Source organism: Leucopleurus acutus (assembly GCF_964270905.1).
Source record: "Leucopleurus acutus genome assembly, chromosome: 15".
NCBI lineage: Eukaryota > Metazoa > Chordata > Mammalia > Artiodactyla > Delphinidae > Leucopleurus > Leucopleurus acutus.
The window spans coordinates 67,480,791-67,504,578 of record NC_139157.1 but is presented as its reverse complement, the minus strand read 5'-3'; the positions used below and the strand labels follow the sequence as shown (position 1 = coordinate 67,504,578).

Genomic DNA, 23,788 nt, shown 5'->3' with positions numbered 1-23,788 from the left:
TATTTTATATGTAATATAAGATTGTCTGGGCTTCTGTAGTACTTTACTCACACTGAGAGTACAGCATCTGTCACATTGATATTTATCTACATCTGTCCCTCCAGTCAAGCTACTCATACCTTCAGGATAGGGCTTACCCATCTTTTTATTCCCAGCACCTCACAATGTGGTTTGCACACAGATGGTTTTCAAGGAATGGTTACTGAATAGTGATCATTAATCAGTTTTAACTAGCACTGCTACTTACTATGCCGAAAGTCCAAAAGTAAATGGAAGACAAAGAGGATAGTGATTTCTTTTTCATTTTTATAAATTAGATTCTGAAAAAGATGAATAAAGGTCGTTGTTTCTTAGTAATGAATTCATGTAATTTACAGTTAATGTATTCTAAACTCCCCTGAGACTATGTAATACGGTCTATACTTTCTACTATAAATCCGTATTTAAATGCTGAAGCAATTTTAAAATCTAAATAATACACAGTCCAGCTCTAGTTATGAAAGTTAAAACATTACTCAGAAGAGGTAAATTTGTTGATATCTGAGGAACTCGTGTCACTGTATAATGGTCAGGAAAAATACTTTTGATACTAACATGTTAATTTACTACAATTTAGATCATCAATTCTCAAACAATTAAATAAAAACAGAATGTACTTTCTTAAAAAGCTGCATAATCTAGACTTCCTCTGATGACTGAAAACATGCGTATGAAACCTGCAATGACTTCTGTTTATCAGCATGAACATGAACTATCTCTGAGCTGCAGATATAGAAAACTTCTAGTTGATAGAGGTTTCTAATTAAAATATTACAAGGTGGTAATGTACTATAAATACAATTGCTAAATCTATAGTGTTTACCCTGAACAATGCTGGTATGTATATGTGCATTTAGAAAATCTAAAGCTTAAACTGTTATTACACAATGAAATACGTTTCCTACATATAATTGAGTATAATTTTTTGAAAACAAAGGTCATATATAACAGGTACCAATATAATAAAAGTAAGATACTGAAAACAACCACTAGCAACACCACTTCATGAAGCTTTGCAAAAATCATGGATCATAATTGTTCTTACTATCCCATTATTCAACACTTGGAAGTCCAGTTTGCTAAGATAGTTTTCTGATGTACACAAAGAACAAAATGAGCTCCTTCCATACCCTTCCCCCATATCCTTTCCCTTGAGATTCAAAGCTTAATATGAGTTCCATTTTCCAGAGATAAAAGGACTGCATTAACAATGATGTGCCCTAGCTTTCTTCTTTTTACAATAAATTACCATATTTATATTTTGAAGCTGTCATATGCTAGAGGATATTAAATATCCTCTTGTCATAATTAACTCTTTAAACCAAATTAAATGGCTTGGTTCAAAACAGACTGTGAGAGTTACAAGAATATAATTCTATCACTAGTTATCTTATAATTATTTTAATAATCAGAGCTATTTAATTTATTCCACAATTGCATTAAACAGAGAAATGCACAGTGGCTAAAAAGCTCAAATTTTTCCTCATTTTACCCATAATATATAAACAAGATTTGAACTTGGGATGTTCAGCAATAAATTTATAGTAACTTCATCAATACTCAAGGCCAAATCCTAATACCACAAGCTGTAACAAATTGCTAATTTTTAAAATTCCATCCATAATTATATCAAATATAAGCCATTGGACTAAAACATAAGCATTTCATTTTACTAAGGCTTAGTAATATTTTTGTTATAAACACAATTGTTTCTGCAGTAGACTAATATAATGGCATGGAGAGTGACTCTCCTTTATGATACGATACAAACTCAAGAAGGTCTATAGTAAAATACTATGTTCACAGGCTGCTTGGATTAGTTTGAATCACATTCTCTCCGATGTGATTCAAAGTAGGAACTACACTAGTATTTAATCTATACAATATTCCCCAGGGATATCTCCCAGGTAACAAGCTCCTCATAACGTAAAAGCTAACTTAGAAAAATTGCAATTAAGTAAAACATACATTAAATTAGAACAAATGACACAAGCAAAAGGTTCTCGTTGTAATGAATAATTTGAAATGAATAAATAGTTAAATGCCAAAGAACCAAATGATAAAACAAAGGTAATACCAATTTCTGTTCAGTAAATTAACAAGTGAAAAAAAAGTATTTTGACTCCAGTGACGTTAGAAGCACAAGTTTGTAAACCACATGTTCCTTTTCTCCTAGGTGCTTTGACTATATTTATTTTTGGTAGATGGCCTGAGAACGATTTTCTGTAGGAAGTAGGGAAGACAAAATCAAAGGGTTAAGAAGAATCACTAATACCTCATAGACAGCTGGGCAGAGGAACTGAACAGCCAGCCACAGCTTCTCCTTCCCTCATCCGGCCCACTTGGAAATACAGCATAATCAAAAACTTGATACACTAACCATTCAAAAGACTGAAACCCAAGGAAGCATTTGTCTTAAAAAATGTTTGCATGATGAGAATATGTTCAAATAGGATAAACAAAGCAGGTACCATGGGCCATTTGCTAAAAAATAAAAGTAGCCATTGTTATACCCCTCCGACCAGCTAGCTATATGCCAATAGCTCAGTTACTAAGTGTACTATGTAATAATATTGGTTATATTAGTGCTGTTAACTCTAATTAATTTCATTTATTTAAAATAATTCTTTTAATAAACTGTAAATAAAAGAGTTAAGCATTTCATTCCAAAATAGAACAGAGGGGGAAAAAAGAAACTGGCTCTGTTCAGCAGAGAAATAAGACTCTTTTCCCCCCCTATAGTTTATCAGCTATATTCTTGCTGACTTAATCCTTTCGTACACAAGAACATTTTTTTCAGCAGTCTGAATATTTTACCACTATAATTTCTTTCTTAAAAATAATAACACTTGGGGCTTCCCTGGTGGCACAGTGGTTGGGAGTCCGTCTGCCGATGCAGGGGACGCGGGTTCGTGCCCCGGTCCGGGAAGATCCCACATGCCACGGAGCGGCTGGGCCCATGAGCTATGGCTGCTGAGCCTGCGCGTCCGGAGCCTGTGCTCCGCAACGGGAGGGGCCACAACAGTGAGAGGCCCGCGTGCCGCAAAAAAAAATAAATAAATAATAACACCTGTTCAAGTAAGCATTAGAATCAGATTATTCTTTTCTTTAAATAAATCTGAGCAGAATGAAATAAAAAACACTTTAGTCAGCAGAGTTAAGAGGACTTGTTCATATATTTTCAAGTAGAATCATGTAGTTGATTTCACTTACTTCATCGTGCTACTTACTAAGCTAGCATTTCTCAACTTCAAATGCCCAGACCTGAGTTGGTTAAGATGCATCTTATATTTAATCCTACAAAACCTCATAAAGCAATACTATTTTTGCATTTTAGGCCAGTAGCTCGTAATTGTAAAGTCTATAAGGGCAGAACCCATATTTACTTTGTTCACTCCTGCAACTGAATATAGAATATGAATAAATCTTCACAACAAACCTATGAGCTAATCACTATTACTGTGGACATTTTACAGATGAGGAAGATTAAGTAACAACAGCAAGGAAGTAGTGGAGCTAGGATTTGGTTCTGTGCAGTCCTGGCCAAAAACCCATGTTCTTAACCACTATACATATTGTCAACATTATTTTAAGACATTTGTTACCAAAAAATTCTATACATAAAAATTTTGTGATTTCTGTTATTTCTTGCTCTCCAGGTGTTCAACAATTTATAATTAATTACACAAATAAATTGAAGATATATGCATTTTAAAAGGGAAAAATTAACAGGGATTGGAATCAAACAGGATATGATTCACAAACAAAAGTGGAATTTAAACAGTTCAGCAAACAACAGAACTGTAGGATCGGCAAAACGGGAATATGGACTTTTAAATCTACCTTACTGAAAACAACAAAAATAACAGCAATATATAATTACTATATATATTAATATATATTTTACATATATTAGATCATTTAAACCTCACAAAAGTCTTACAAGGCCAATTCCTATTTTACCAATGAGGAATCTGAGGCACAGAAACAAGGGCTGTGCTCAAGGTCACACAGGTAACAAGAAGATTTAAACCCAGGCAGCCTGACTCTAGAATCTGGGCTCTAAACTATGCTATACAAATAATAAGTTTATACAGCTCCCTATAAGTCACTGACATCGTACTCAAGAGTTTGCACTCTCCAGAACACAGACAACCTTTGTAATTCTAGCTTTTCACAAAGACCACAATTTTTTTTTTTTTCGGTACGCAGGCCTCTCACCTCTGTGGCCTCTCCCGTTGCGGAGCACAGGCTCCAGACGCGCAGGCCCAGCGGCCATGGCTCACGGGCCAAGCCGCTCCGCGGCATGTGGCACCCTCCCGGACCGGGGCACGAACCCGCGTCCCCTGCATCGGCAGGCGGACTCTCAACCACTGCGCCACCAGGAAAGCCCAAAGACCACAATTTTTGGTTGGAGATTAGTTAATATAAACCCACAATAATTTTAAAACAATGTATAGCTTTCAGTTGAAAATCTGAATTGTATGTCTGTAAAGCTCAACACAATGTAAATTGCTAAGATATACACAAGTTATTTTAGGCCATGATAAATCATCATTAATATACCTTGAATTTTCAGAAATGGTACTATAAGGAGGGAAAAGAGCAAAGTTTAGCTTTTAAATGCCATCAACAGGACAGTTAATAGATTTTTCTATTTGCATTAAATTTTAATCTAACAAGAATCTATACTATAACCACTTTATTACAGCAGCTAAGGGAGATTCAAAACCATACTTTGAAAGCCTAAGACATCATAAAAAAAAATCATTGCAGACATTTTCAAAGATTGGTATTTACATTATACCTTTCAAGACATTCCACTCTATACTAAGCTTTGTAGAAATATTAGGAACACAATCAAGAAAAGAAATTAATTTGTCTCATGGTTTTCTTTTTCATTTCTCTTAACATCTTTATTGGAGTATAACTGCTTTACAATGGTGTGTTAGTTTCTGCTTTATAACAAAGTGAATCCGTTATACATATACATATATCCCCATATCTCCTCCCTCTTGTGTCTCCCTCCCTATCCCACCCCTCCAGGCGGTCACAAAGCACCGAGTTGATGTCCCTGTGCTATGCGGCTGCTTCCCACTAGCTATCTATTTTACATTTGGTAGTGTATATATGTCCATGCCACTCTCTCACTTTGTCCCAGCTTACCATTCCGCCTCCCCATGTCCTCAAGTACGTTCGCTAGTAGGTCTGTGTCTTTATTGCATCTTGCCCCAGGTTCTTCATGACCTTTTTTTTTTAGATTCCATATATATGTGTTAGCATACAGTATTAGTTTTTCTCTTTCTGACTTACTTCACTCCGTATGACAGACTCTAGGTCCATCCACCTCACTACAAATAACTCAATTTTGTTGCTTTTTATGGCTGAGTAATATTCCACTGTATATATGGGCCACATCTTCTTTATCCATTCATCTGTTGATGGACACTGAGGTTGCTTCCATGTCCTGGCTATTGTAAATAGAGCTGCAGTGAACATTGTGGTACATGACTCTTTTTTAATTATGGTTCTCTCAGGGTATATGCCCAGTAGTGGGACTGCTGGGTCATATGATAGTTCTATTTTTAGTTTTTTTAGGAACCTCCATACTGTTCTCCATGGTGGCTGTATCAATTTACATTCCCACCAACAGTGCAAGAGGGTTCCCTTTTCTCCACATCCTCTCCAGCATTTATTCTTTGTAGATTTTTTGATGATGGCCATTCTGACTGGTATGAGATGATATCTCATTGTAGTTTTGATTTGCATTTCTCTAATGGTTAATGATGTTGAGCGTTCTTTCATGTGTTTGTTGGTAATCTGTATATCTTCGTTGGAGAAACGTCTATTTAGGTCTTCTGCCCATTTTTGGATTGGGTTGTTTGTTTTTTTGATATTGAGCTGCATGAGCTGTGTGTAAATTTTGGAGATTAATCCTTTGTCAGTTGCTTCATTTGCAAATATTTTCTCCCATTCTGAGGGTTGTCTTTTTGTCTTGTTTATGGTTTTCTTTGCTGTGCAAAAGATTTTAAGTTTCACTAGGTCCCATTTGTTGATTTTTGTTATTTCCATTTCACTAGGAGGTGGGTCAAAAAGGATCTTGCTGTGATTTATGTCATAGAGTGTTCTGCCTATGTTTTTTTCTAAGAGTTTAATAGTGTCTGGCCTTACATTTAGGTGTTTAATCCACTTTGAGTTTATTTTTGTGTATGGTGTTAGGGAGTGTTCTAATTTCATTCTTTTACATGTAGCCGTCTGTTTCCCAGCACCACTTATTGAACAGGCTGTCTTTTCTCCATTGTATATTCTTGCCTCCTTTATCAAAGATAAGGTGACCATATGTGTGTGGGTTCATCTCTGGGCTTCCTACCCTGTTCCATTGATCTATATTTCTGTTTTTGTGCCAGTACCATACTGTCTTGATTACTGTAGCTTTGTAGTATAGTCTGAAGTCAGGGAGCCTGATTCCTCCAGGTCCATTTTTCTTTCTCAAGATTGCTTTGGTTATTCGGGGTCTTTTGTGTTTCCATACAAATTGTGAAATTTTTTGTTCTAGTTCTGTGAAAAATGCCATTGGGAGTTTGATAGGGATTGCGATGAATCTGTAGATTGCTTTGGGTAGTAGAGTCAGTTTCACAATGTTGATTCTTCCAGTCCAAGAACATAGTATATCTCTCCATCTGTTTGTATCCTCTTTAATTTCTTTCATCAGTGTCTTACAATTTTCTGCATACAGGTCTTTTGTCTCCTTAGGTAGGTTTATTCCTAGATATTTTATTCTTTTTGTTGCAATGGTAAATGGGAGTGTTTTCTTAACTTCACTTTCAGATTTTTCATCATTAGTGTATAGGAATGCAAGAGATTTCTGTGCATTAATTTTGTATCCTGCTACTTTACCAAATTAATTGATTAGCTCTAGTAGTTTTCTGGTAGCATCTTTAGGATTCTCTATGTATAGTATCACATCTCATGGTATTTTAGTATCTTAGCCCCACTTCACTAATCACATGCTACAATTCTTATGATTCAGAGACATAGCTACTCTCCTTTCAAACTATTACAGGCATACTTCTCATAATTCTAACATACTGCATCTAACATAAGTATTAGATATAAGCTCATTTATTTCATGAAAACTGCTATAATACATAACATTCTCTCCATGAAAAAAAGCATATTACTCCAGCTAACTGAATAATATGTATTTTACGTCATAATTATCATTTTATATTTCATATTAAATACCCCATTTTTGAAAACTGACACCCATGTTACATAAATAAATCAGGTACCTACAGCAATGTAACTTGCATATTGCTATCCAAAAAAATCACCTTAAATGCTGACATTGTGGTGTGTTTTAAAGAGGACTAAAATCAAAAATAATTCATTTTTTTAATAAAAAGCCATTCAAATAGGTAAAATTTTTAAATATATATTTTAAAACACACTAAGAATAAAAGCAAATGACAAACTACTAAACTGAATTACACTTTGCTATATTTAATTGCAATGGACAAATGGAAGGAAAAAATTAATAATATCATTTCTAACACAGAAAAATGGACATGCTACATTTAGCCTCATGTAGCTTTTAAGTGTTGCTAAGAATTACAATCTGTAAAAAGCAAAACAAAATCACCTTTCAAAACTCAATGAAACAATCAACAGAAACACACAAGGGTTTATACTCCTTAACTAAATATTATAAATAAAGCATTTAGGCAAAATAAAAGATTTAGTAATGAGGCAATTTAACAAATTTTAGTTCACCTTTGAAGCCTTATTTCCAAAGAACCATATTCACCTGTGACTTTTAAGAATTAAAAAAAGAAGAAGAAGATGCAGGCGGCAACATCTGAATTAATCCCTCAGCTGCCACTGTTTAGAAGAGTGGTGGTCTTCTCTAAGCCACTTCCAGAAAAACATATAAGCCTACACTCAGCTTGCATGACTTTTGATGTGGAGGTTCCAAAGTGAACCAGCAACCCAGAATATCTGTATACCCAACACTTTGTCAGGAAGAATAATCTTGAGCTTACTACTTAGCAATATTTATCCAAAGATATTTTATATATATGGGGGGGAGGCGGAATGTGTTTTGGGGAAGTTTCAAGAAAATACTGATTAATAATATTTAATTATTCATATTATTAGTAGTTAATAGTGTTATAATAATATAATATTGATAATATTGGTTAATAATTAATAAAAAATTAACTGATATTAATGTTAATACCAATGCATAGCTAAGATTAAATTAGAGAAATAATATTTTTGGATAAGTATTGATAAGCAGGAAACTAAAGATTATTCTTCCTGACAAAGTAACTGGCATACAGATATTCTAGATTGCCAATATTATTTCTCTTATCTAATCTTTTATATTATTCTATAGAATATACATATTCTATCCAATCCTACAGTCAAAAGTTATCTATCTATCCTTGGATTAAACCGGGCCAATAGACAGTGAAATACCTAAATAACACTATTTGGGGCCCAGATAATTGTTCTGGCTAAACTGTACTTTGCTATTAAGTCACAAACTCTTATTTAAGGATGTAAAATACTAACTACTCTATTTTTTGAAAACTGATACCCATATGACTTAATAAAATTCTTTTTTTAGTTAGGATTCACCACACTACACAGTACCTTTATTTGAAAATATACAGTCTCTTAAGAGACTTAATCTTCTGGAATCTGGATTCATATAACTCATCGTATATCCTTCATTCCATTAGCTACAAAAAAATAAACCTGTGGTTTATCTTTGGCAAGTAAAAAGAATTTTATGGCATGCATTGGTACACTTTTAACCTCTCTGCCAGCGTTATCTTATTTACTTTCTCTTTATGATTTTCTTGATTAAACATTTCTTGTTTTGTTCTTATGTATTTACTAATATGAGATGCCATAAAAAATTGTGAAACAAGGTAAAATTAAACAAGGCTTTGGAAAAACAATGAAAATATTCATGCTAAAGCATTTTTTACTCTAAAATAGCAATCAATGAAGTCAAAAATGAAGATTAACCAATAAATGAAAAAAATTAACACAATGAACATAATGAAAAATTGTAATGTAATTCCACAATTAAAACCCTACCCTAATAAAGTATAGATAAGTGTTTGCTATCCAAATACAAACATGAAGTAGTTTCCTTCAAAGGAAAAAAGGCTTGTTTCAAAACATTCAATTATAATATTAATGATCATATCTTATATTTGTAATTCACTGAACAGGATTACTTTCAAGTAAAATGTATTTTCACTTTTACAATTAAACAAAGTTCATTTTTTTACATTAGAAATAACTTTCTTTTAAGACTAAAATTAGTGAAGTTTAAAGGATGCTACCAACATGTTAGCTGTGATAGGTCAAAGAAGTAATCTGGGAAAATGAGATAGATTTATGGGTACATACATAAAGTATACGTAAAAGTACTTTACTTTCTTTTTGTAAAGTATATGTAAAATACCCAGTAAACAGTGAAGCCTTATGCAAACGGTATTATTTCATGTAAAAATCATGGGGAAACAAAGGGGCATACTTACCCTTCTCCTCCCATTCTTGTTATCTTTAAGCGAAAATCCACAGAATTCAAACTGGGAGGCTTCCATTTCAAAATATCATCACATCGACCAGGTTTATATTTCTAAAGTGAATTAAAATGATGATAATAGTTAATATGAAGCTAAAAAATTAAACATTTGATTTATTAAATATAATATCAATTACTTTTCATTAAGCAAAATCACTTTTTTTCTGAATATAATTTTTGTTATTTTTAACTGATGAGTGAAGTTAGATATCAACCATCTTACTGATGGCCTCTTTTTCTGCCAAAGCATGTAGACACTTGTTTGTGAAAGTCTCGAAAAATAATGAAACCTGTTATTCCCTCCAATCCTACTATAACTTAAAGGAAGTTTGATCATTTTTTTAAAATTTTGTTCCTTCTTATTCAATAGCTTTACTGTGGGATAATTCACAATTAATAAAATTAACTAATGAATTTTGTCAAATGGATACAATCATGTAACAATCGCCAGAATCATGATATACAGCATTTCAATCACCCCCAAAAAGTTTCCCCTTGACAGCTGCAGTCAGCTCCCTGTTACCAACTCTCTGGCAAGAGTGACCTTCTTTCTATCACTATAGTTGTGCCTTTTCTAGAATTCATAAGAAATTCTTACACAAGGTTTTGCTATATGCTGGTGCATATATTAGCTTGTTCCTTTTTATTAAACTGAGCAGGATTCCATTCTATGCATATACCACAAATTGTTTATGCATTTACAAGTTGATGGATATCTGGGCTGTTCCCATTTTTAGGCTACCAGGAATGATGCTGGTCTGAACATTTGTGTGGACATCCGTTTTCATAACTTTTGGGTAAATACCCAGCAGCAGAATGGCTGGGTCACATAGTTAATGTATGTTTAACTTTACAAGCAGCTGTCAAATCGTTTTCCAAAGTGGCAGTGACATCTTCCATTCCCACCAGTAATACATGAGAGATCAAATTGCTCCACATCCATCCTAGGACTAGGTATTGTCGGTCTTTTTAATTCTAAAGTATGTCTCATAATTTTAATTTGCATTTCTCTAAATGACAGATGTTGAAGATCTTCTAATTTGCTTATTTGCTGCTATCTGTGTATTTTCTTTGGTGAAGTGTCTGTTCAAAATTTTTCCCTTGTTTTTACTGGGTTATCTCCTTATAATTGAACTGGAAGAGCTGTTTACATGTTCTGGATAAATAGCCTTGTTTGGATACATGTACTGCAAATATTTTCTACCAGTTTTTGTCTTGCTTTTTCATTTTCTTAACAATTTCTTTTGAATATATTTTAATGAAGTCAAAATAAACTATTTTTTACAGCTTTATTGAAGTATGATTGAGAAATAAAAAATTTAAGGTATACGACATGATGTTTTGATATATGTATACACTGTGAAATAATTACCACAATCAAGCTAATTAACATATCCATCATCACACAGTTACTTCTTTGTGTATGTTGTAAGAACATTTAAGATCTATTCCCTTAGGAAATTTCAAGTATACTTTATTATTAACCACAATCACCATGCTATACATTAGGTTTCCAGAACTTATTCATCTTATAACTTAAAATTTCTACCCTTTGATCAATATCTCCCCTCTTCCCCTACCCCACAGCCGCTGGTAATCACCATTCCACACTCTAAGTTTGACTGTTTTTTTAAGATTCCATATATATATATAAGAGCTTATTTCACTTAGCATAATGTACTCCGGGTTCATCCGTGTTGTCACAATTGGCAGAATTTCCTTCTTTCTTAAGGCTGAATAATATTCCATTGTATATGTATACCATTATTTTCTTTAACCATTCATCCATTGATGGACACTTAGGTTGTTTCCACATTTTGGCTACTGTGAATATCGCTGCAGTAAAGATGCGAATGCATGTGTCTCTTCAAGATGATTTTATTTCTTTCGGATACATATCCAAAAGTGGAACTGCTGAATGACATGTAAGTTCTATTCCTAATTTTTTGAGAAACCTCCATATTATTTTTCATAAGAGCTATATCAATTTACAGTCCTACCAACAGTGCACAAGGGTTCCCTTTTCTCCACATCCTCACCAGCAAGTTATCTTTTCACTTTTTGATGATGGCCACCCTAACTGGTGTTAGGTGATATCTCAGTGTGGTTTTGATTTCCATTTTCCTGATGATTAGTGATGTTGAGCATCATTTCAAAATCACCAATTTTAAACTTTTACATTTGTGCTTTTTGTGCCCTCTTTAAGGAATCTTTGCCTATCCTAAGGTCACTGCAATTTTCTACTACATTTTCTTAGAGAAATTTTATAGTCTTAACTCTTATTTTTAGGTATATGATCCATTTGAGGTTAATTTATTTATAAGATGTGAAGTAAGGGACTGTTTGTTGTTTGGCAGTTGCATATCAATTTCATCCAGCACCGTTTGTTAAAAGATTATCCTTCTCTCACTGAATTGCCTTGACATCTTTGTCAAAAATCAGTTGTTTATAGATATAGATATATTTCTATTCTTACTAATCTGTTGCATTGATAAACATGCCTCTCTTTCTGCTCATAGCATATTGTCTTGATAACTCTAGCTCTATATTAAGTTTTGAAAGCAGGTTATGTAAGTCCTCAAACTTTGTTTTTCTTTTTCCAAATTTTCTTAGCTAATGTAGCATTTATATTTCCACATATATTTTATTTTATTTATTTTTTATTTATTTTATTTTTGGCTGCATTGGGTCTTCCTTGCTACGTGCAGGCTTTCTCTAGTTGCGGCGAGCGGGGACCACTCTTCATTGTGGTGCGCGGGCTTCTCATTGCAGTGGCTTATCTTGTTGCAGGGCATGGGCTCTAGGCACGCGGGCTTCGGTAGTTGTGGTGCGCAGGCTCTAGAGCACAGGATCAGTAGTTGTGAATGGGCTTAGTTGCTCTGCAGCAGGTGGGGTCTTCCCAGACCAGGGCTCAAACCCGTGTCCCCTGCACTGGCAGGCAGATTCTTAACCACTGCACCACCAGGGAAGCCCTCCACATATACTTTAAAATTACCTGGTCAATTTCTATGAAAAATAAGTTTACTGGGATTTTAAGTGAGACTGCAGTAAATTAATAGATCAATTAAGGGAAAAATAACATCTTAACAATACTGAATCTTTTGATTCATGAACACTTCAAATCTCTCTATTTACTTAGTACTTAGGTCTTCCTAAATTTCTCTCAGCAATGTTTTGTAGTTTTCGGTATACAGGTCTTGCACAACTTTTGTTAAATTTCTTCCTAATAATGTAATACTTTGGTGCTATTATCAATACAAAAAATTGGTTGTTTCTATACAACAGCAATGAATAATCCAGAAAGGAAATTAAGAAATCAATTCCATTTACAATAGCATCTAAAAGAACAAAATATCTAGGAATAAATTTAACAAAGGAAATGAATGGTCTATATACTGAAAACTACAAAACATTACTGAAAAAGTTTAAAAAGACCTAAAAATGGAAAGACATCCCATATTCATAGACAGGAAAAGTGATATTGTGATTTATAATAAATATACATTTGGTCTTCATCCCCACTTCTGGCACAGAGCTCCTAAAACCCTTGGAATTTCCAAAGTGAAGAGAGTGATAAGGGTCTTTTATTATGCTAATGAGGTGATTTTGAGGTAGCACCTAGGGATGGGGGCTAGTTGCCAGGAGCCAACCAAGTGATCAGAGGGTTGGAACTTTCAGTCCCACCACTCTGACCTCTGGGGAGGGGAGGGGGGCTAGAAGTTGGATCAATTGCCAGTGGCCAATGGTTTCATCAATCAGGCCTGTGTAATCAAGGCTCCATAAAAACCAAAAAAGAAAAACGGGGTTCAGAAAGTTTCTGGGTTGGTGAACACATGGATATTCAGGAAGAGGGGGCGCCTCGAAAGGGCACAGAAGTTCCATGCCCCTCCCCCATGCCTTGCCTTATGTATCTATTTCCTCTGGATATTCCTGAATTACATCCTTTTATAATAAACCAGTAATCTAGTAAGTAATATATTTTTCTGAGTACTGTGAGCCACCCTCGCAAACTAACTGAACCTGACAAGGGGGTCATGGGAACTTCTGATTTATAGTCAGGTGGTAAGAAGTACCGGTAACAACCTGGAATTTAACTGGTGTCTGAAGGCCAAGGAGAGGGTCCTTGGAAGCTCCAATCTACAGCTAGTCAACTAGAAGCACAGATAATAACATGAACTTGCAACTGGCATCTGAAGTTAAGGGGTGGGGGAGGGTGGGGAAACTGGAAGCAGTACAGTTTTGAAGAGCCCTCAACCTCTTGAATCTGACGCTATCACTGGGTAGACAGTGTCAGAACTGAGTTGAATTGTAGGACACCCAGCTGGTGTCAGAGAAGTGCTTGGTGGTGTGGAAAACCCCCTCCACACAGGGACTGGTCTCAGAACACCCATTAAGAAGAATTAATATTGCTAAACTGTCAATACTACTCAAAGCAATCTATAGATTCAATGCAATCTCTATCAAAATTCCAACAACTTTTTAACAGAAATAGGAAAGCCAATCCTCAAATTCATATGCAGTTACAAGAGACCCTGAAGAGCCAAAACAATCTTGAAGAAAGAACAACACAAAGTTATAAGACTCACACTTCCCAACTTCAAAACTTACTATAAAGCTACAGTAATCAAAACGGAGGTGTTGACATAAGGACAGACATTTAAACCAATGGAATAAAACTGAGAGTACAGAAATAAACTCATCTATTGATAGCCAATAGCCAACTGATTTTTTTTTACAAGGATGCCAAGTCCATTCAACGGTGAGAGAACACTCTCTTCAACAAATGATGCTGGAACAGCTGATTTCCACAAGTAAAAGAATGACGTTTGGAACCCTATCTCCCATCATATACAAACACTAACTAAAAATGGACCAATGCCCTAAATATAACAGCTAAAACCATAAAACTCTTACAAGAAAACACAGGGGTAAATTTTCATGATCTTGCATTTGGTGGTGAATTGTTAGATATGACATCAAAAGCACAAGCAATAGGGCTTCCCTGGTGGCGCAGTGGTTGAGAGTCCGCCTGCTGATGCAGGGGACACGGGTTCGTGCCCTGGTCCGGGAAGATCCCACATGCCGTGGGATCATGGGCTGGCCCCATGAGCCATGGCCGCTGAGCCTGCATGTCCAGAGCCTGTGCTCCACAACAGGAGAGGCCACAACAGTGAGAGGCCCACGTACTGCAAAAAAAAAAAAAAGCACAAGCAATAAAAAAAAAAATAGATAAACTGGACTTTATCAAAACTAAAAAACTTGTGCATCACAAGATATCAAAAAAGTGAAAAGATAACCTACAGAATGGGAAAAAAATGTGCAAATCATATACCTGATAAGGGTTTAATATCCAAAATACATAAAGAACTCCTACAACTCAACAACAAAGACAACCCAATTTTTAAAATTGTCAAAGAACTTGAATACACATTTCTTCCATAGAAGAGATACAAATGGTGAATAAGCACATAAAAAGATGCTCAGTATCATTAGCCATGAGGGAAATGTAAATCAAAACCATAATGAGATACTACTTCATATGGGTGGCTGTAATTTTTTTTTTTTAGAGGAAAATAACAAGTGTTGGAGAGGATGTGAAGAAATTAGTAACCATGTATGTTGCTGTAAGGAATATAAAATGATCCAGCCACTATGGATAATAATATGACAGTTCCTCAAAAACTGAATTTGAAACACAGAATTACCATATGACTCTGCACATGGTAGAGCGAAGAAAATTGGAAACAGGGACCCAGATATTGACATGTCTACAATCTAGGTTTCCATCACCATATAAATGGGTAAACAAAATGCAGTATATACATACAATGGAATATCATTCTGCCACAAGAAAGAATGAAGTTCTGACACATGCTACAAAATAAATGATCCTCAAAAACACTATGCTAAGTGAAATAAGCCAGACACAAAAGGACAAAAATGGTATGATTCCACCTGTATAAAATATCCGCAATAGGCAAATTCATAGTGACAGAAAGTAGATTAGCAGTACCAAGGGCAGGGGGTGGAGGCGGGGGGCATTGAGGGAGTGGGCGGAAGGCGTGTTATTGCTTAATGGTTACAAAACTTCTCTTTGCACTGATGTAAAAGTTGTGGAAATGGTTGTACAACACTGTCCATCTAATCAAAGAGACTACAGCATAGGAAAAAAGTGTTTTAAATTATTCTAGAACATAGTAAAAAGAGAAAATTTTTTACTTTGGTGGCTATGGACTTATTATAGAGGAATTAAGATTGAAAACTTTGAGTAATGGGTAATATTCACTAATGCAGACTTATACCATGATGTAAATATGAGCAAAACACTTGGGCAGAAAAACACAGAATCTCCTGAAGGAGAGGAAAGTATGTCAATTCAGCGAGGGCATTATGGGGGACGCACCATATTATGAGAAAGGTACTCAGGAAGGAAAAACTGCTAAGTGTTCTCATTACTAATATTTTTTAGATATACGAGTCAAATTGCATTCTAACAGATCTTTATAAATTTGAGGAAAAAATGCAAAAACCCTAGTCATCGGATCTCTTATTTCAAACAGAAGTCCATATAATGACAAATTTCGTATAACAAGTTTCGCTAAGCAAGACAAACCACTGGAGTTGATAGGAAAGACATTTTATCTGTAGCAAATTTAAGAACATAATGCACACTGTCTTCCCCCAAGGCTTGTGCTTAAACATGAATAAATATAAAATCAAATATATAATATTTCAGTGGAAGTTTTTGTCCATTTATTTGCCCTGAGAGATTCATTTAGGTAACACATGTCCTTCAGGATGATCACAAATAAACCTCTTTAGACTTGCTGAATATAAATGTTTTTATAAATGTTAAAACTGCTAAATTTTCCAGTCGTGACCCCATTAATAAAAATAATAATAAAATTTAGTCTTTTTTCTAATAAAGTCTATCTGACAGAAACATCACAGACCTTTTAGTAAGAGTGGTTCCCTATGGTAGTGAAGGGTAAAAAGGAGTGAGGGGAGAAAGGAGTGAGGGGAGAAAGGAGTGTCAGCATCCCACACCAACCCCACTCACAACAGCTGCCAAGGGAATGTCACATGTACGAACAAAACATCATTTACTTCCGTTCTCTATTCATTTATATGACTACGAGTATGAGACCACTTCGAAAACCAACACCAATCTAAGTTATTAAATCTAGGAAATGTTAATGATTGTACAGCTTTAAAATATTTCATAATGGGTACCTAATAACAAATTCTAAATGTAATTTTAATATATTATTATTTGTAAAATAGCTACTAACTATCCTTCACATTCTTCTCTCTGGAAATCATCTAATGGAGAATAGCATATACTGACTCTTCTGCTTTTACACAGCAATAGTTCAAGTACATAAGTCATTCCTTATCTGACTGTACACCAAACTATTTATATTAATCTGAAAACCTAGACTTGACATGACTGAGAATTTCAAAGCACCTTTATGAAAATCAATGAAATGCCTGACAAAAATTTTTAGGAAATTATATTTTAAAAATACTGTAGTTCTGAATTACCGAATATAAATGCAACGACATAGATCCCATGAGTAAAATGTATTTAAATACCTGTTCGAGTGTAAATTCTACTTCAGTAGAATCATGTCTAATCATGTGCCTACAAAATAATTAGTAAAATACTCAATAAATACTTGATAAAAAATTTTAAAAATATGGGCTTCCCTGGTGGCGTAGTGGTTGAGAGTCCGCCTGCCGATGCAGGGGACACGGGTTTGTGCCCCGGTCCGGGAAGATCCCACATGCCGCGGAGCGGCTGGGCCCATGAGCCATGGCCGCTGAGCCTGCGTGTCCAGAGCCTGTGCTCCGCAACGGGAGAGGCCACAACAGTGAGAGGCCCGCGTACCGCAAAAAAAAATAAAATAAATAAATAAATAAAAATAAAAAAGTGAAAAAATTTTAAACTTATAAAATATTAGTCTCAGGTATTTTTAAATTTATATATTTAAACAGAATATTTTAGATTATGAAATGACTTAAATTAGCACTATTCACAAAAGACTATGTATATCAATAACTATTTAAAAATCCTTTTTTCAAGTTCCCCAAAATAATATGGTCAAAGATATTATATAATACAGGGAATTAAGCATTTTAAATACAAATATTTGTGAGTCCTCAAACTTGAAATACACTTGCTGAATATAACAAGGGTACAAAAACATCCTTTCAAGCTACATTTTCCAATGTATAATTAGGGAGCAATGAATTTTAATTTCATTAAATTCACCAGCATGTATCTAGAGTAAAATAATTATCAAAGCTATATTTAATTGATACATATAATACTTAGTTCTATAGAAGCAAATCTGATTTTACCAGGTGAGTTGTCCAATAAAAAATTAGAGATAGATTATGTCTGAAAGCAATTACCAATATTACCTGAGATGTCCATTATTATCTTTAAAAAGAAAAAATGTAATGAATGCAGATGTCAGGCAACCAAGTAAGATGCTTAAGGAAGTGTTTACCAAATGAGAGCAGAACCTGGCTTAGAGGTACAGGATGGCCATGTGCCAAAGAAGTCCTCTAAAACTAAGAGAAAATGAAATGGAGGCAGAAGTGATACACCTGCTATACAAAACAGTGGTTCTCAATTAGAGATTTTACCCCCCAGGGGATATTGGCAATGCCTACATTTTTGGTTGTCACACTGGGGAGGGAAGGGTGAGCTACTGCCATCTAGTGGGTAGAAGCCAGGGATGTTTCTAAACATCCTACAACGCACAGGACAGCTGTACACAGCAAAGAATTATCCAACCCAAAATGTCAATGGTACCAAAGTTGAGAAACTGATCTAAAGGAAGCTAGTAGTAATAACAACAAAGAGGACAAGATATCTGGTTCTTCTTTGCCTCTACTGACTACTAACTTCATGATTCAAAGCAAATTCAAAGTGTGGGCTTCATCTATTTCACTTGCAAAAATGCAATAGCATTTTGCTTGCCTAAAAACAGGGTATCTAAACCAGAGATACCTAAAATGCTTTGTAGCCCATGCTACTCTATGATTTCCACTAGTAAAATGTGAGCAGTTATGTTATCGTAATATATATTCCAGGCCCTGCACTGAAACCTGAGACATACTGTCCTCTTCAGAAGGCTCACATCCTGAAGCTAGGAAAGATCCCTGGCCTTACCATATATTAGTTTTATTTTTGTTGTTTTTCTAGAATTTAGTTTTAAAGAAAGCAGAAAAAATCCTCTTTGGTAATTCTACTGGACAGAAAAGTAAAACAACTCTAGATTTATTGACTTGATTATATCCTTTTGCCCATGTTTCACTGAGAAGCAAATAACCAACACCTATTTTGCAAAACAAGACACATAAATATCCTGTACGGAGGAAAAGTCCCTAATCAACACTAACTACCTACTATGTGCCTAGTACCATACTAGTTGGGGAAGATACAAATTCTCCCAAGACAGTGGGCTCAACCACAGTGAGGCTTTTAATATAACCTCCAAGAGAGATTAGAGAGGTACTCAAATGAACACAAACAAAGTTGCTGAGGAATAACAACAGAGAAACACGAAAATCAGGGGGCAGGGGTAAAGGAAGTTTTCTTGAACAAGAAAAATGCATGAATTGAATTTTGAAGAATAATTAGGCTACAAGAAAGTTCTACGCAATGAGAACACAAATATACCTGAGTTGAGGGGAAGTGTGCTCAAGTTTTCTGAGACTAAATTGGCCCAGTGCTCTATGCTGTTCTTGTTGATGTAGAGGAGGTGAAGAGTCGATCTCCTATAAAAATAGCTCAAGGCAACCCCTTGGTATTTCATTTCTAAAAAGTCACAAACTTGGTATAGATGGTAGGGAGAAGTATCATAGAAAGAAGCAGGGGAAGAAAACGGAGAATTCCATTTTCAAAAGCTTGCTGACATTTCTCATCTGCTTATGAAAGTTTTACTACTACTTATGGAAAGTGAAGTTGTGATTTGAGAGTAAAATTTAATATTAGAGAATTAATACAATTTCTTGGCTTAATAGGTTAGAAAACCTACTCAAAAATACATTTGTATTACTATTTCTATTATCTGATTCACAAGTCTAATTTCTTCTTGCTGTTGTTTTAATATAAAATAACCTGTAGCTTACATTCTAATGAAATAATTTCAGAAAAAATACAGTTACACAAAGACCTCTGCAACTTCAGCTTTACTTTCCATGTCTGCGCAGTTCCATATAACTACACATGAAATTAAACTTTAACCAGTAAGGAACTGGGGGTAAAGACAAGTTAAATGAAAATACCCAGTTAGTATCAAGACCAGTTAATAGACCTGAGTAAGAATACTAGAAAAATGAGGGGTACTGAAAGCATGCAGTAAACTCCCTCTTTTTACAGATTAACTGATAACCCAAATCGTTAGACTTGTCCAAAAAATTCCCAAATCACAGTAATACAGAAATCTTTCCACTATTAACAAAAAATACAGATTTATATCATTTGTCCGAAAGCAAATGATGAAAGGTTGGGTTAGATGATCTCATATTATAAAACTGTTCCAAAAGGAACCAAGTCAGTTGTTTTCTAATTACTTTTAGCCTAGTTCTGTGTGGAGCGGTGAGTAGGAGGGACAAGCAACTGGCAATGCCGTGTCTAGTGGGAAGAGGGAGCTCAGACAACCGAATAAACCTCAGCACCTAAACCACTTACCTCTTCTCTCCCACTCAGGCCCCACTGAAAGCCTACCTAACCATCTGTCCTGTCTCATCTCCAGCACAGGCCCCATCTCCCAAAGTATCCTGGCCCTACTCCCTGGGCCCACCAAGGTGCCTCTGCCACTCCATCAGTCTGCACTCTTCTCACACTGCTGCAGGGTCGAGTTTCTTCATAGCCCTTTGAGGGCAGAAACCCTGCCTTTATCCAGTTTTATTATTTCTTACTCAGCAATGTGTATAACATACAGTAGACACCCAATTTATTAGATGAAGGCATGAGCTAATATATTCCAAAGCTCAAGATTAACTCTCCCTTAATATCCAAGACTACTGCCATCTGGTATAAAATTCCACTAACTTTGACAGCTAGCAGATTCTCACAGAGTTTCTCCTCTTCTCTGGTGGACACAAGTCTAAATAAAAGTGGTCTACTGATAGGGGAATCAAACTCTAGATACAAGTAACATCTGCAGCCTAGTTACTTTATACATCAAGTACGTTACCCTCCTTTTTTGCTAATCTATGCAGCGTAGTATCACTAAAATAATTTTCTCTGCTCCTAGTACTGGTACGAAGAAGAGCATTGTAAGAACACAGGGGAGAGTCACACTCACCGAATCAGCCGGGCTTCCCCAAGGAAGCCACACCTAATTTGATATTCAAAAGCTGAATGAGAGTAATACCGAAAGGAAGAAAATAGTTTGTTGCAGAAGAAACAGCTGGTGTAAAGATGTACTCATTACAAATACTTAAATTTGCAGCTTTTACAAAATGAACTGGTCTACCAGTAAAAAGCCCTACTGAAGTTATCAATGAACTTTGACAACAAAAGGAAAATTTATTCTAAATTGACAAAGTGTATGTTTTAAAATATTTCCTCCTAGAAGTCTGAACTCCCCTAAGCATAAGGGATGGGAGCTATCAATAATAAGCCCTATCCTTCTGCTGATTCCAGTATGTCCCAAGATGCTCAAATTAGAGCACTAACAAAATATACATTAAAATACATGGCTGGACAAATCCTGAAAAGCAAAGTGCAAAATAATGTGCTACCTTCCTTGAAAAGTGGAGTGGGAATAAAAATGTATTAACAAATTTGTATTTACTTATAAATGCATAAAGAAACTATGAGAAGATAAGTTAAAAACAAACAACAGTAGATAATTGAGGGAGGCGAGAAAAAGGAGAGGGAGACTTTCTTCTCTGTATTTGTCTTACTACATGTTAAATGTCTGTATTATCTAGTTAAAATTCAAATTAAACATATACCACTGTAAAACACAATTTAAAAAAAATCTACCATTAATTTTTCAATATTAAATGTTATCAATAAAAAAGAACTATCCCTAATTCACTGTGTTTAACATGTATCATTTATATGAAAACTGATTTTGCACTTTATATATTTACCTTCTTGGAATTCACTGATTCCTTCATTTTGCGAAATCCTTATTTACATTTATTTGTCCTTTTCTCTGCTAACAATATATCATCATTAGCAGTGTCTTTTTGTTGTACAGTAACAGTATATATCTATATCTAGCTGAGGCTGATTACAAATTATTCCTCTTCAGCTGTTTATTTTGTCAACAAAATTCAATGGAAAAGCAAATGTTTTATTTATTAAGAAAGCTAGAACAATAATATTCTTCTCTTTTCTTCTTCCTTACACAAAAGCAAGCTAAGAATATTTTGCTGTGTTCCAAAAGTTGATTAAGGAAAAAAAAATAAAACTAAACAAGGTGTATTTTCTTCCTTGGCAGTTCACTATTACAATTCTTTGGAAATTATTACATATTTCTCAATTAAAAAAATAACATATTTGGGGGAAAGATAGAATGACACTTTTCCAGTCTGCCAGGAAACAGAGCCCTTCTTCAATTGAAGACCTATCAAAATATGCAAGCAAATGTCATGGCAACAGAAGCTTTCACCATGGTAACATCATCTCTGCTACAGAGGAAAACCACTCTAATTCGTCATGTACTTCAAGACAAGACATTAGACTAATTCCAATTTTCATTTTACAATCTATCCATAACATTCAATATACCTGGCAGTAGTAAAGACTTAATAAAAACATTAATATTTCACAAGAAAGCAATATTAAAATCAAAGCTGACTCTATTTACATGCAAATTGATTAACATTAACGGGTGAAACATAAAACCAAGCTGACCCACCTTACAGAAAATCAAGATAGTGATGAAAACATAAAAAACAATTCTATCACTATTGCTTGAGAGTAAATACTCTAAACTCAATACAGAAACAATTCTATGTTTTACTAATCACAATATAGCTGGCAGATAAAACAAGAAAAAGTCTTATTTTAATAAAACAAAGAAAATATTTCAAGTTTTTATTACCACCTCTATTTTGCAATTCATTACATATAATTCTGTTTTTATTTCATAGTGAGGGAGTATTAATGGCACAAAAATTCTTATCTAGAAATGTGTCTCCAGATGACAAAAGTAAAATCAAATATGATTTTTAAAAGGTTAGAAATCAATCATTACTACAAATAAAAATTTACTATGCTACATAAATCATTAAAACCGCTTGCAAAAGCTAGTAAACAAACAAGGATTATCAACTTTATAAATTAAACTTAAAGATCTAATAGTTGTCAAGTAAAAGATCTACTACCTATAGCATATTAAAATGTCAAAGGCCAACTTAAAATATTCATTTTTAGGTAACAAACCACAAAAGATTAGCAATTCAAAATGTCAATGAAATCGTAAGGCTGAAAACCTTATATATAAGGGTCTAATAAAAGCTATCTGGTTTATGGTATAGACTAATAACCAGATGGAAAATTCAATCTGAAGACACTTCTTTTTAAAAATGATCACCTCAGTTTGTTCAAAGTTTGAGCTTTAAGCCTTAGAAAGACTAGAGGTTCATATTAAAATAAACAGCCAATTTCTTCTTCAAAGAAAACAGCCAATTTCTTCTTCAAAGAAAATACCCATTTTTCTCAAAATATTTAAATATTTTGGCAAGTATAACTTAACACTTCAATTTTTTAAAACACTGTTTATGAATAAAGTAATATAGTTAAGTCACCTTTAAATAAAAATATCAGTTACTTTCACATCAACAGCAAAACACAAGGGGAAACAAAAAGGCAGCATGGGATAAAGAAGAGAGTAAGCTGGCTTCAAATCTAGGTTTGGTCTTTAACCTGAAAACAAGGGAAAATCACTAGAGATTAAGGAGGAAGACCACTTGGATATGGTATGAAGAAAAGACTGGAGGGGGATAAAGTGGAGGCTGCAGGACCAGTTAGGACACTGCTGCAGTGGTCCAGGCAAGAGGCAGTGAATGACAAGTCACTGGAGTGTGGCAGTGGTAATGGAGAGAAAAGGGAATAATTTAAGAGAGATTTAGGAGATAAAGCAAGATTTGGAGATGGATTAG

General features: G+C 34.7%; 1 protein-coding gene across 1 annotated transcript in view; it reads right to left on the bottom strand.

The window, feature by feature from the left end:
- The window catches only part of RNGTT (RNA guanylyltransferase and 5'-phosphatase), a 218,660-nt gene that overhangs the window by 83,208 nt on the left and 111,664 nt on the right, over positions 1-23,788 (bottom strand). Inside the window, exon 13 of the mRNA XM_082855531.1 lies at positions 9,600-9,700. Coding sequence (XP_082711657.1) covers positions 9,600-9,700 — 101 coding nt within the window. The remainder of the gene's footprint in view (positions 1-9,599; positions 9,701-23,788) is intronic.